Source organism: Tamandua tetradactyla, chromosome 2 (assembly GCF_023851605.1).
Source record: "Tamandua tetradactyla isolate mTamTet1 chromosome 2, mTamTet1.pri, whole genome shotgun sequence".
In the NCBI taxonomy this organism is placed as follows: Eukaryota; Metazoa; Chordata; class Mammalia; order Pilosa; family Myrmecophagidae; genus Tamandua; species Tamandua tetradactyla.
Genome location: NC_135328.1, coordinates 125,488,710 through 125,502,557, shown reverse-complemented (window position 1 = coordinate 125,502,557; position 13,848 = coordinate 125,488,710). Strand labels below are relative to the sequence as shown.

Sequence of the window (13,848 nt, the reverse complement as noted above, 5' to 3'; positions counted from 1 at the left end):
TCGGTTCGATTCCCGGCCCCAGCCCATGTAAAAAACAAACAAACAAACAAAATACAATAAAACAAGAAAATGTTTAAAGATGTTTCCCTTTCTTCCTCCCTTCCTTCCTTCCATCCTTCCTTCCTTCTCTCTGTCTTTCCTTCCCTTCCTCCCTCTCTCTTTAAAAAAAAAAAAAAAAAAAAAAAAAAAAAAAAAAAAAAGAACAAATCAAACATCAACATATATAATCAGTAATTCACAATATCATCACTTAGTTACATATTCATCATTTCTTAGAACATTTGCATCAATTCAGAAAAAGAAAAAAAAGACAATAGAAAAAGAAATAAAATGAAAACAGGAAAAAAAAGATTATACCTGCCATACCCCTACTCCTCACTTTCATTGATCACTAGCATTTCAAACTAAAACTGAAACTTTATTTTGTCTCATTTCTCTCCTCCCCCTTTTAGTCAAGAAGGCTTTCTCAGTCTCTTGATGCCTGGTCCTGGCTTATCCCAGGCTTTCTGACCCACATTGCCAGGGAGATTTATAGCCCCAGGAGTCATGTCCCATGTAAGAGGGAGGGCAGGGAATTCACCTGCTGCGTTGGCTTAGAGAGAGAGAGGCTGCATCTGAGCAACAAAAGAGGTTCTCTAGTGGCCTAATTTTAAGTAGGCTTAGCCTTGTCCCTTGCAGGAATAAGTTTCATAGGGGCCAACCCCAAGATTGAGAGCTTGACCTATTGATTTGGTTTTCCCTACTGATTATGAGAATATCAGAAATTCTCCAAATGGGGAAGTTGAATATTTCCTCCTTTCTCCCCATTCCTTCAAGGGGACTTTGCAAATTCTTTGCCCAAATCACTCTGGGATTTATCGGGGTATTACACTAACCTGGACAAACTAACAAAATCTCATACCCTTTTCAAGATTCCATGTACTTACGGTGTTCAACTAAACTGACCATACAAGTTAAATTAGATAATTTGCTACCCAAAATATAAATTTTGCACCAAAATAAACGCTTCTCCCTTTAGTGTCACACAGAATTGAAGTTTTAAAATATGGATGATATCATCATCCTTTACCCAGTCTTCTGATATACTTTAGTCAGATCCAGATCAGCTTCATTTGTATCTCTACTCAAGGTCTGATCCCTTTTTCAACTTTTTAAACAGTTCCTGTTTGGGGTACTGCTGACTTTCATAGCTTCAGAGCTCTAACTCTAAGTCTCAGGTCACAAAAATACCCGCAGGTTCTGGGAAAGACCATGTTATATACAAACAGCTCAGTATCTCAGAATTTCAAATTAACAGTTACACTTTCTGAATATATTTGACTGCTGTAAGAGTTTACAATCTAGAATCCTTTTTAATAAGCCCCAATCTGATAACCCATCCTCTCGACTTTAGTTCACCAAATTTTTATTATACTTAGTCCATATGATTGAGGCATGATAATATTTGTCTTTTTGTTCCTGACATTTCATTTAACATGCAGCTCTTAAGGTTCATTCATCTATTTGCATGCATCACAACTTCATTCCTTCTTATGGCCACTCTGTAGTCTGTTGTATGTATATACCACAGTTACCCCTTCATTCCTCAGTCATACCCTTAGGCCATCTCCATTCATTGTGAATGGGGAACAGTGTTGCCAGAAATACCACTGTGCAAATGTCCATTCACGAGTCCCCACACAGTTTCAGGTACTCCCTCCATCCACTTCAATACCCCATAAACTAAAATGTGGATATCTATGTAATGCATAAGAAGAACCTCCAGGATAACCTCTCAACTGAAATCTCTCAACCACTGACACTTTATTTTTCCCATATACCATCTATTTTCAATACCCTATAATACTGACATTCCTTTATTTTTCTTCGTGCAAAAACATTTTTTGATTTGTACATTTAATCACCGTCATTGTACACTCTAGGCATTCCTTAATTATACTGTCTCAGTCTTTCCTTCTGGTTCCATCGGGGCCCCCAACCCTTCTCCCTCACTCACGCTCCTGTTTAGCGTCATTCATGGACTTACATTAGTGTGCTGCAGGCAGTCAGTGCTGTGCTGTCCATTTCTGAGTTTTTTTTTTAAATTTTTATTAATTAAAAAAAAATTACAAGAAAGAAACACAAACATTCCCAACACATACACTCAGCAATTCAGAATATCATCACATAGTTGCATATTCATCGTCATGATCATTTCCCAGAACATTTGCATCAATTCAGAAAAAGAAATAAAAAGACAACAGAAAAATAAAACAAAAACAGAAAAAAAATTTTTCATACCATACCCTTTACCCCACCCTTTCATTGATCACTAGCATTTTAAACTAAATTTATTTTAACATTTGTTCCCCCAATTATTTATTTTTATTCCATATGTTCTGCTCATCTGTTGACAAGGTAGATAAAAGGAGCATCAGACACAAGGTTTTCACAATCACACAGTCACATTGTGACAGCTATATCTTATACAATCATCTTCAAGAAACATGGTTACTGGAACACAGCTCCACATTTTCAGGCAGTTCCCTCCAACCTCTCCATTACATCTTGGATAACAAGGTGATATCTACTTAATGCATAAGAATAACCTCCAGGATAACCTCTGGACTCTGTTTGGAATCTCTCAGCCATTGACACTTTGTCTCATTTCTCTCTTCCCCCTTTTGGTCAAGAAGGTTTTCTCAATCCCTTGATGCTGGGTCTCAGCTCATTCTAGAGTTTTTCTCAATCCCTTGATGCTGGGTCTCAGCTCATTCTGGGATTTCTGTCCCATGTTGCCAGGAAGATCCACACCCCTGGGAGTCATGTCCCACGTAGACAGGGGGAGGACAGTGAGTTTGCTTGCTGTGTTGGCTAGAGAGAGAGGCCACATTTGAGCAACAAAAGAGGTTCTCTTGGGGGTGACTCTTAGGCCTAATTTTAAGTAGACTTGACCTATCCTTTGTGGGGTTAAGTTTCATATTACCAAACCCCAAGACTGGGGGCTCAGCCTATAGCTTTGGTTGCCCACACTGCTTGTGAGAATTATCAAGAATTCAACTTGGGGAAGTTGAGTTTTCCTCCGTTCTCACCATTCCCCCAAGGGGACTTTGCAAATACTTTTCCACTCACTGATCAAATCACTCTGGGATTCATCAGGGCATCACCTGGACAAACCAACAAAATCTCATGTCCTATACAAAGTTCCATGTACTTAAGGCGTTCAACCAACTATCTACATAAGTTATATTAGGAGATGCACTAGTCAAAGTATAAATTTGTACCAAATAAAGATTTTTTGCTTTAGTCTCATACATAAGTTGAAATTTTCAAATATTAATTACCATCTGTTTTCAGCACTGCAGTAATGACATTCTTTTGTTCTTCCTCATGCAAAAACATTTTTTAAATTTGTACATTTAGTCACTATCATTATAGACTCTAGGCATTCCTAGATTATACCATCTCGATCTTTATCGTCTATCTTTCTTTGTGATTTCATTTATGCCCCAGCCCTCCTCCCTCTATCATTCTCATATGCAGCTTTGTTCAGTGTTTTAACATAATTGTATTACAGTTAGGTAATATTGTCCTGTCCATTTCTGAGTTTTTATATTCAGTACTGTTGCACAATCTGTATCCCTTCAGCTCCAATTACCCACTATCTTACCCTATTTCTATCTCCTGATGGTCTCTGTTACCAACGAAATATCCCAAGTTTATTCACTAATGTCAGTTCATATCAGTGAGACCATACAGTATTTCTGTCCTTTTGTTTCTGGCTAATCACACTCAGCATAATGTCCTTAAGGTCCATTCATGTTATTACATACTTTATAACTTTATTCTATCTTACAGCTGCATAATATTCCATCTTATGTAAATGCCACAGTTTGTTTAGCCAACCATCTGTTGATGAACATTTTGGCTGCTTCCATGTCCTGGTAATTGTAAATAATGCTGCTATAAACATTGGTGTGCAAATGTCCATTTGTGTTCTTGCCCTCATATCCTTTGACTAAAGACAGCATATAGATGGGTCCTGTTTTTTAATCCATTCTGCCAGACTGTATCTTTTGATTGAAGAGTTTAATCCATTAACATTCAGTGTTGTTACTGCATGGGTAGTACTTTCTTCTACTATTTTGCCTTCTGGATTTTATATGTCATATCTAATTTTCCTTCTTTTTACCTTTACGCATAGTCTTCCTTTCTACACTCTTCTCCACACCTCTGTCTTCTGTCTTCGTATCTGTCTCTAGTGCTCCCTTCAGTATTTCTTGCAGAACTGGTCTCTTGGTCACAAATTGTCTTAGTGATTTTTTGTCTGAAAATGTTTTAATTTCTCCCTCATTTTTGAAGGACAATTTTGTTGGATATAGAATTCTTGGTTGGCAGTTTTTCTCTTTTAATAATTTAACTATATCGTCCCACTGTCTTCTTGCCTCCATGGTTTCTGCTGAGAGATCTGCATATAGTCTTATTGGGCTTCCTTTGTATGTGATGGATTGCTTTTCTCTTGCTACTTTCAAGATTTTCTCTTTCTCTTTGACCTCTGACATTCTGATTAATGTCTTGGAGTACATCTATTTGGATCTATTCTCTTTGGGATATGCTGCACTTCTTGGATCTGTACTTTTAAGTCTTTCATAAGACTTGGGAAATTTTCAGTGATAATTTCCTCCATTAGTTTTTCTTCTCCTTTTCCATTCTCTTCTCCTTCTGGGACACCCACAACACGTATATTCATGCGCTTCCTATTGTCTTTCAATTCCCCGAGTCCCTGCTCATATTTTCCCATTTTTTCCCCTATAGTTTCTTTTTCTTGTTGGATTTCAGATGTTCTGTCCTCCAGTTCACTAATCCTATGTTCTGTCTCTCGAAATCTACCATTGTAGGTTTCCATTGCTTTTTTCATCTCTTCTACTGTGCCTTTCATTCCCATAAGTTCTGTGATTTGTTTTTTCAGACTTTCCATTTCTTCTTTTTGTTCATTCCTTGCCTTCTTTATATCCTCCCTCAATTCACTGATTTGGTTTTTGATGAGGTTTTCCATGTCTGTTCGTATATTCTGATTTAATTGTTTCAACTCCTGTATCTCATTTGAATTGTTGGTTTGTTCCTTTGACTGGGCCATATCTTCAATTTTCCTAGTGTGATTTGTTATTTTTTGCTGGAGTCTAGGCATTTATTTACCTTAATTAGGTTATTCTGGAGATTGCTTTCACTTCTTTTACCTAGGGTTTTCTTGCTGGATGAATTTGTTGTCTGTTTGTTCTTTGACATTCAGTTCAGCTTTATCTGGACCTCTAGCTCAGGTTTTGTTTAACAGAAGATAATTTTTCAGTTCTTCTTTTCCTGTTTCTTGCTCTGCCTGTATGGTGCCTTTTCTTTTTTCCCCTTAGGAGGGTCCACTTAGGTATTATAAACCCCAGCCGGGTTTTCCCAGACCAAACTGGCCTCCTATCAGGAAGAAAGAGTCATCTGCGTCGGTTTTCCCTTAGGCTGAGACCCAGCAGATTAAAGGATTTTCCTATGAAGTCTTTGGACTCTGCATTTTTCCTACCCTGTCCAGTATGTGGCGCTTGTCTGCCTGCAGGTCTCACCAGCATAAGGTGATGCGGTACCTTTAATTTTGGCAGACTCTCCCTGCTGGGACGTGGTGGAGACAGAGGAGAGGTTGTAGGCTGTTTTTTTTTTTTAAATTTTTTTTTTATTAATCAAAAAAAAGAAAAGAAATTAACACAGCATTTAGAAATCATTCCATTCTACACATGCACTCAGTAATTCTTAGTATCATCACATAGATGTATGATCATCATTTCTTAATACATTTGTATCGATTTAGGAAAAGAACTAGCAAAACAGCAGAAAAAGACATAGAATGTTAATATAGAGAAGAGAATTAAAATAATACTAATAAAAATATATATATATATAAAAAAAGGAAAAAGAAGAAAAACAAAAACAAAAGATACAAACAAACAAACAAACAAACAAAAAACTCTATTTCAGGTGCAGCTTCATTCAGTGTTCCAACATAGTTACATTACACTTAGGTATTATTGTGCTGTCCGTTTTTGAGTTTTTGTATCTAGTCCTGTTGCACAGTCTATCCCTTCAGTTCCAATTACCCATTATCTTACCCTGTTTCTAACTCCTGCTGGTCTCTGTTACCAATGATGTATTCCAAGCTGATTCTCGAATGTCGGTTCACATCAGTGGGACCATACTGTATTTGTCCTTTAGTTTTTGGCTAGACTCACTCAGCATAATGTTCTCTAGGTCCATCCATGTTATTACATGCTTCATAAGTTTAGTCTGTCTTAAAGCTGCATAATATTCCATCGTAGGTATATGCCACAGTTTGTTTAGCCACTCGTCTGTTGATGGACATTTTGGCTGTTTCCATCTCTTTGCAATTGTAGATAATGCTGCTATAAACACTGGTGTGCAAATGTCCGTCTGTGTCTTTGCCCTTAAGTCCTTTGAGTAGACACCTAGCAGTGGTATTGCTGGGTCGTAATCCATTCTGCCATTCTGTCTTTTGATTGGGAAATTCAGTCCATTAACTTTTAGTGTTATTACTGTTTGGATAATATTTTCCTCTACCATTTTGGCTTTTGTATTATATATATCATATCTGATTTTCCTTCTTTCTACACTTTAGTCCATACCTCTCTCTTCTGTCTTTTCGTATCTGACTCTAGTGCTCCCTTTAGTATTTCTTGCAGAGCTGGTCTCTTGGTCACAAATTCTCTCAGTGACTTTTTGTCCGAGAATATTTTAATTTCTCCTTCATTTTTGAAGGACAGTTTTGCTGGATATAGAAGTCTTGGTTGGCAGTTTTTCTCTTTTAGTAATTTAAATATATCATCCCACTGTCTTCTAGCTTCCATGGTTTCTGCTGAGAAATCTACACATAGTCTTATTGGGTTTCCCTTGTATGTGACAGATTGTTTTTCTCTTGCTGCTTTCGAGATCCTCTCTTTCTCTTTGACCTCTGACATGCTAACTAGTAAGTGTCTTGGAGAATGCCTATTTGGGTCTATTCTCTTTGGGGTGCGCTGCACTTCTTGGATCTGTAAATTTAGGTCTTTCATAAGAGTTGGGAAATTTTCAGTGATAATTTCTTCCATTAGTTTTTCTCCTTTTCCCTTCTCTTCTCCTTCTGGGACACCCACAACATGTATATTCGTGCGCTTCATATTGTCATTCAGTTTCCTGATCCCCTGCTCAAGTTTTTCCATTCTTTTCCCTATAGTTTCTGTTTCTTTTTGGAATTCAGATGTTCCATCCTCCAGTTCACTAATTGTAGCTTCTGTCTCTTTAGATCTACCATTGTAGGTATCCATTGTTTTTTCCATTTTTTCTTCTTTGTCCTTCACTCCCATAAGTTCTGTGATTTGTTTTTTCAGATTTTCTATTTCTTCTTTTTGTTCAGCCCATGTCTTCTTCATGTCCTCCCTCAATTTATCGATTTGGTTTTTGAAGAGTTTTTCCATTTCTGATCGTATATTCAGCATTAGATGTCTCAGCTCCTGTATCTCATTTGAACTATTGGTTTGTTCCTTTGACTGGGCCATATCTTCAATTTTCCGAGCGTCATCCATTATTTTCTGCTGGTGTCTGGGCATTTGATCAGATTTCCCTGGGTGTGGGACCCGGCTGGTTGAAAGGTTTTTCTGTGAAATCTCTAGGCTCTGCTTTTCTTTTCCTGCCCAGTAGGTGGCGCTCGTGGCGCTCGTCTGTCTGCGGGGCCCACCAGTAAAAGATGCTGTGGCTCCTTTAACTTGCCAATCCGAATCTCGCAGTCAGCCCGGGAAACTGGGTGTGGAGGGGGGGTCGCCGGCCGCCGGGGCTTGGGGGAGTGCCGGTCCAAATTGCCCAGCTGGCCCGAGTCGCCAAGCGTGGCGGGAGGGCCCCGCTATCCAACGTTCCCAGTCAGACCGGGGAGCCACATGCGTGGAGGGGACCCCAGTCGCCAGCCGCCCCAGCCGGGAAAATGCGCGCCCCTTGGGTATCTCACCGCAGCGGATTCTCCCTGCCCGTTCAGCTGTTCCAGAATGGGGTATGCTGTCTTTTTGGTCTCTGTTGTGGCTCCGGGAGCTGTTTCGTATTGTTTCTGTTTCTTTAGTTGCTTTTCTGGAGGAGGAACTAAGACCCGCGCGTCTTACTAAGCCGCCATCTTCTCCGGAAGTCTGTAGGCTGGTTTTAATGGCTTCAAATTGCCAAGCCCTGGTGTCTGAATTCCTTGAGGGAGGGATTCCACCTGAGTTGGGCTTCACCCTTCCCCTGGGGAAGGAACAGGCTCCAGACAAGCCCCCAAAAGAGCTCACTTCTGCCTGTGGCTAGGGCAGTTGCAGCCTGAGAAGCCCTGCCACTATATCCAGAGGCAGTCAAGCCTTTGTAGAAACACAGCCACAAAAACCTCTCTTTCCTTCTTTTTTTTTTCCCCCCTTTTTCTGTCAGCTGTGCCCCCTGCCGGGGCAAAAATGAGCAACCTCCACTTTGACCAGGTTCACCTGAGCTGGGGGCCTATTTTTAGTAGTTAGAATTTGTTAATTAATTCCACACTTGAAGCTAAGTTGTGCTCAGCCCCTGCTGCTGGTAAAGTCTGTTTCCTTTCCCCTTTGGGAAGCAGCCTGTGGGGGAGGGGCGCTGGCTGCCTCGGCTTGGGGAACTTACGGTTCTGGGGGGCTCGCAGCCGGTCCAGCTGGTCCAGACTGGGGTACGCTGTGTATCTAGTCACTGACGTGGCCCCAGAAGCTGTTCTGTACTGCTTCTGGTTATTTAGTAGTTGTTCTGGGGGACGAACTAAAATGCGTGCATTGTTAAGCCGCCGTCTTGACCCGGAACCCATTTCTGAGTTTTTATAGTCAGTCCTGTTGCACAGTCTCTATCCCTTCAGTTCCAGTTGCCCTGTTACTGTCTCCTGTTAATCTGTGTTCTTTTTTTTTTTTTATGTCCTAGAGTTTTTAATACATTTCTCATTGCTGTGAGCCCCAGAAAAGAGACAAGAACTGTCAGTTTGATGAAGATGAAGAAAACGATGATGATGATGTTGATGGTGTTGATGATGATGACAGTGATGTTTATGGTGGGGATGGTGAGGATGATGATGGTGATGACGATGATGATGATGGTGATGACGATGATGATGGTGATGGTTATGGTGATGAGGATGATGATGGTGATGATGATGGTGGTGGTGGTGATGATGGTGGTGATGGTGGTGATGTTGGCAGCGATGATCATAGCATGGATGATGGTGATGATTTTCTGGGGGTTGGTGTAACGCTTATGTTTTCCTTGTTTCTGGGATGTGTCCTTAGGGCTCATCACTGGGGTAACCCAACTCCCCCCTCCTTTTTAAAAATTTTTATTGATACAACAACATACAAGCACATACATTCTTAACATACATTCCATACCTTCAGTGGCTTACAATATCATCACATAGTTGTATATTTATCACCTAACCTGTGTTCTTAATTTCATTTCTACAAGTTCACTCATTAATGTTAGTTTGTATCAATGGGGCCGTGCAGTATTTGTCCTTTTGTTTCTGGATAATTTCATTTGGCATAATGACCACAGGGTCCATTCACGTTATTGCATGCTGTATGACTTTCTTCTGCTTACAGCTGCATACTATTCCACTGTATGTATATACCACAGCTTGTTTAGCCACTCATTCGTTGATGGATATTTGGGATGTTTCCATCTCTTGGCAATTGTAAATAATGCTGCTATAAACATTGGTGCTGAATGTGTGTTTGTGTCCTTGCCCTCATGTCCTCTGAATGGATACCTAGCAGTGGGACTGCTGGATCACATGCGGTACCCCATTCGTACCTCACTAGGGCTACAGTGCTTCCCTTTACCTTTCCTTCATCCTTGCAGACACCAGTTACAGTTTAATTGGAAAAGCACCAGGTAGTTTTCAGGGGTGTAGCTGAGCCAGACTTTCCTGTATGCTCCTGTACTCAGGGGATGGCGCTGTTTGAGCTGCAGGGAGCTCCTAGAGCTGCTTGCCCTAAAGGCTGTCACCTTAGGGCCTTTTCTGTTGAGATGGTTAAATATCTGCTGGTCTGACAAGGGCCAGGCCTGAGTGTGGCCGCCTGCCTTGCTGAGGGCATTGTACCCGGTGGGATCGGCCGGGTCAGGATTGCAGAGCCTCTTTGCTAAAAGGTACCTCTCCTTTTGGGGGAAACAAGTTCATGTAACTATTTAGACATCTGAATTTATTTTTCAAAGAAGTTCTTAGTTAAAATTGTGATGTGCTAGTTTTTAAAATATTTCTCTGTGATTGCCCATTTAAATATTTCCAATTTGAGATTATTATATTCTGCAACAGTATCTTTGTACATAATTCTTTTCTGCCTCAGATTATTTTTTTGGGGACGTGGAGTTAGTGGTCACTTAAAAATAGTTCTATTTTTAAATCTTGATCGCTGTTGCCCCCTGGTTTTCCGAAGTTGGTGTGCCGGTGAGCCACACCCGTGTCACTCCATGCCTGAGCACGCCATGCCCCTCTCTCAGTTTTAATTTGATAGGTGCTTCTCACATTGTTGGGTGGATTTAAGGCTGAGGGCGCCCACTGTGAAGTGATGTCTCTTAAGTGTTGCTATTTAAGAAGGACTCTTCGATGTGAGATGTTTGTTTACAAGGCAGGCCACTCCTGCATGCCACTAGCCTCCATGGAGGTGCTTTCACTGAGTCGGGCCTGCTCTCTTTGCCCCACAGCATTTGAAGACATGCTTGAAAACCCCCTGAACAGCACGCAGTGGATGAATGACCCGGAGACTGGGCCCGTCATGCTGCAGATCTCCAGGATCTTCCAGACGCTGAACCGCACGTAGGGGCCGCCCACCCTGCTGCCCCACGCTGCCGCCGCAGGCCTCCCAGGAGGGCGAGAGCGGGACCTCCTCGGCTCACTTCTCAGCCGGTGCTGGCGTGGCTGGTGACGGAAGAGCTGTGGGGCCCCTTTAGTCAGCTGTGGGTTGGGGGAGAAGGGCCTGGGCAGGAGGGGCCCTGGCCTGGGGAACCCACCTGCAGAGCCGTGGCCTGGTGCTGTTCGAGGCACCTTGTCTGCTTGCAGTTTTTAAACTTATTGCTTAAAATAACTTCTGTGATGGTAGTTTGTAAGTTCGTATTTTTAGCATCTGACAGATGTTTACAGAAACGTGGTGACTGTTCCTTGGGGAAACTGGAGAGTGACCATGTCTTGCCCACGAGGATTCCTTGGGGCTCTTGACCTGTGGCTTGACCCGCCCCCTAGGAATTTGCCTTTGAGAGTCCACTTGTCATGGAAGGCATGTTTCAGTCCCAAGTGTCCATGTCAGACATATTCATTTAAGATGTAGAGTAACGCACAGGTGACTTTTCTTTAATAAATAATTTCCCTTTTTCCTAGTCTCTGCCTTACACTTATTTACATACCCAAAGAAAATGTTACATACTTTCCTGTAAATGTCGGCTTTCTCGATAGAGGTACCATGCTCCCCCTCCCAACCTGAGGCAGTTGCCATGGCTACTTCACCTCCGGTTATCTTGTGGACCTCTTTTGTTGGCACAATATCCTGCTTTAATTAGAGTGCAGGGACTGTAAGAGGTTGAGGCAGTGGGACCACCAACAGCTCTCCTGCCCTGCCTCAGGCTGCCTTTCTATCTTTATAGTTCTAGACACTATATTCGTCTCCCGTCATACCCGCCCCAGCTAAGGAAATGTGATGGCTAACTTTTATTCTTAACTTTGGGTTGATAGGAAGCACGATTCTTTGTTGTGTATTTTTTAAGCAGCCAATACTCCCCTTCCACCAGCACTCCCCCCACCCACCCCAATCTGTGTTTTAAAATGACAAAATGGGTTTCCTTTTTTTCTAGCTCCACGCAAATGCTATTGCTGGAAGCAGTTGGTGCTTAGACTTTTTCAAAGCCTTCTCTTCTGAAGACGGCCCCACTCGCCTCCCCCCCTCATCCAGGGGTCACAGTGAGCCAGTGAGCCGCCACCCGGGACCCTCTACCTCCAAGGGCTCTTGGTGAGGGGGCCAAGGCTGAGTTCTCAGCCCGTTGTAGCCAAGCAAGCCTGTTTTATTTTTCCTTTTTTTTGTTCTCTTAGAGAAGTTGTAGTTTTATAGAAAAATCATGCATGATACACAGAGCTGTGCAGGCCACCCTAGTATTAACACCTACCTGCATTAGTGTGTACATTTGTTACAGTTTCTGGAAGAACCATTTTATAATTGTACTATTAGTTGGAGTCCACCTTATAGCAGGGTTCCCTGTTTGGGGTATACAAGCAAGTCTGTTTTAAGAAGTGTTTTTTTTTTCACAGATTAGGTTTTTTCATTGTTCTTGCGATTCAGATTCGAAACTTTTGGGACACAGATATTAAAAGTAATTTTTGTGGGTAATGTATCTCCTATCTTCTAATACATTATTTAACATGCTTTTAAGTTTTGCAGCTGCCCTCTTATAATCTTATTTTATCCCTGTGATGTGTTTTTAAAACGGCCCAGTGAAATGAGTCACTCTGCTGAGTCCAGGAGGTCTTATGCCTTGTATCTTTGGGCTTGTGTTGTTTCCCTGCTGCACCTACTGGGCATGCTGCCGCCTTCCCATACGCTGTGATCGCTTCCTCCAGGAGCTCTGGGCAGGCTGGGGCACCACAGCCTTCCCTCTTCCCACACCTCATGGCTTCGTCCTGCGCCCCAGCTCTGTGGGTTTCATCTGGGAGAAGCCAGGTGCCTTATATACCCAACCCGCAGCGAGACAAGGTGGTGGTGGGGAGTGGGGTACAGTGAGGCCAAGTGTCACTTCATTGGGAGGATGTCAGACCTCCTAAGTCCTCCCTCTTTCTGCATGATGGTGTTTAAGGAGGCCCCTCAGAAAGAAAGGTACAGGGGTGGACTCTCAGAGCAGTTGGTCAGTGCACTGGCGAAGAAGTCTCTGTTTCCATTCTGGCCAAGGTTGTTCTACGTTTTTAACCTTCCCGAAAACCAGGCCTGTGTGGACAGCCTGTTCTCTTTAGCCTCTGGCCTGTTTTACGTGTTTCTGGTTTAGGTTTGAGCATCTGGGAGTGTCTGGTGCTGTCTTCTCAGGTGGCCCGCAGCCGGTTGGGTCTCTGCTCCCGAAAGCTTTCAACACCCCTTTAGGGACTGGGACCTTGGCTCGCTGCGGGTTGGGTGTTTTGCAGCAGCACCTTTTGAGATTCGGGCGACGTGACGTCAGTTCGGACTCCCTAGACTTGACGTTGGAGTGGTTGCAGGAGGGTTCACGGACTGTCACTTTGTGTGTTTTCTACAGCTTTGAGGGCTGGCACCATGGCCAGCCGTCTGATTTGTGACCCTTTTTGCTCAGTGGTGTGCTGGTGGTTTTTCTCCCTTTTAACCTTGCTCCTGGTCTCAGGTTGAGCTATATGAGTTCTCAGAAGCCGGGGCTTGCAGTGGCATTGGTCATTTTAGTTGATGGAAAAAGGTGGTGCCATTGCATTCTGTCCCCTGGATTTGGCCGTGTGGCATGTAGTACTGCCAGCACCTTGTCACCAGCTGTGCCAGGCTGGGGCACCATGTGTGAGGTGGTCCAGGCTCTCTACTCTTCTATACTCTGGCCCCTTCTTTCTAACAGATATTTTTGAAATGCTTCCTTTACAATCTGCATGGGATTTAAAGAAGATACAGCCTGATTATATGCCTAGTTTTAAAAATCACTTGCTGTCACCAGGGGAACGTAGGAGAGGAATTGAAGGTTGTGGCTTCAGTGAGATGTGCATGACTGCCATGCTCAGGCCCCTCTGCCCTGGAGGAGAGGGTCCCCACAGCCTCCACCCACCTGGTTGGCTGCAGGTCTGGACGGAGGCAACGC

At 42.7% G+C, this 13,848-nt stretch overlaps 1 protein-coding gene across 2 annotated transcripts in view; it reads left to right on the top strand.

Moving 5' to 3' along the window:
* The window catches only part of UBAC1 (UBA domain containing 1), a 52,620-nt gene extending 41,228 nt beyond the window's left edge, over positions 1-11,392 (top strand). The window contains exons 10-11 of one of the 2 annotated variants that reach the window (XR_013170659.1): positions 8,953-9,079; positions 10,729-10,835. Coding sequence is in view for 1 of the 2 variants with exons in the window: in XM_077148784.1 (XP_077004899.1) it covers positions 10,729-10,844 (116 nt within the window). In the remaining variant the exon portion in view is untranslated. Of the gene's footprint in view, positions 1-8,952; positions 9,080-10,728 lie in introns of both variants that reach the window. The other variant, XM_077148784.1, reaches the window with a different exon arrangement.
* Positions 11,393-13,848: the final 2,456 nt, after the last annotated feature.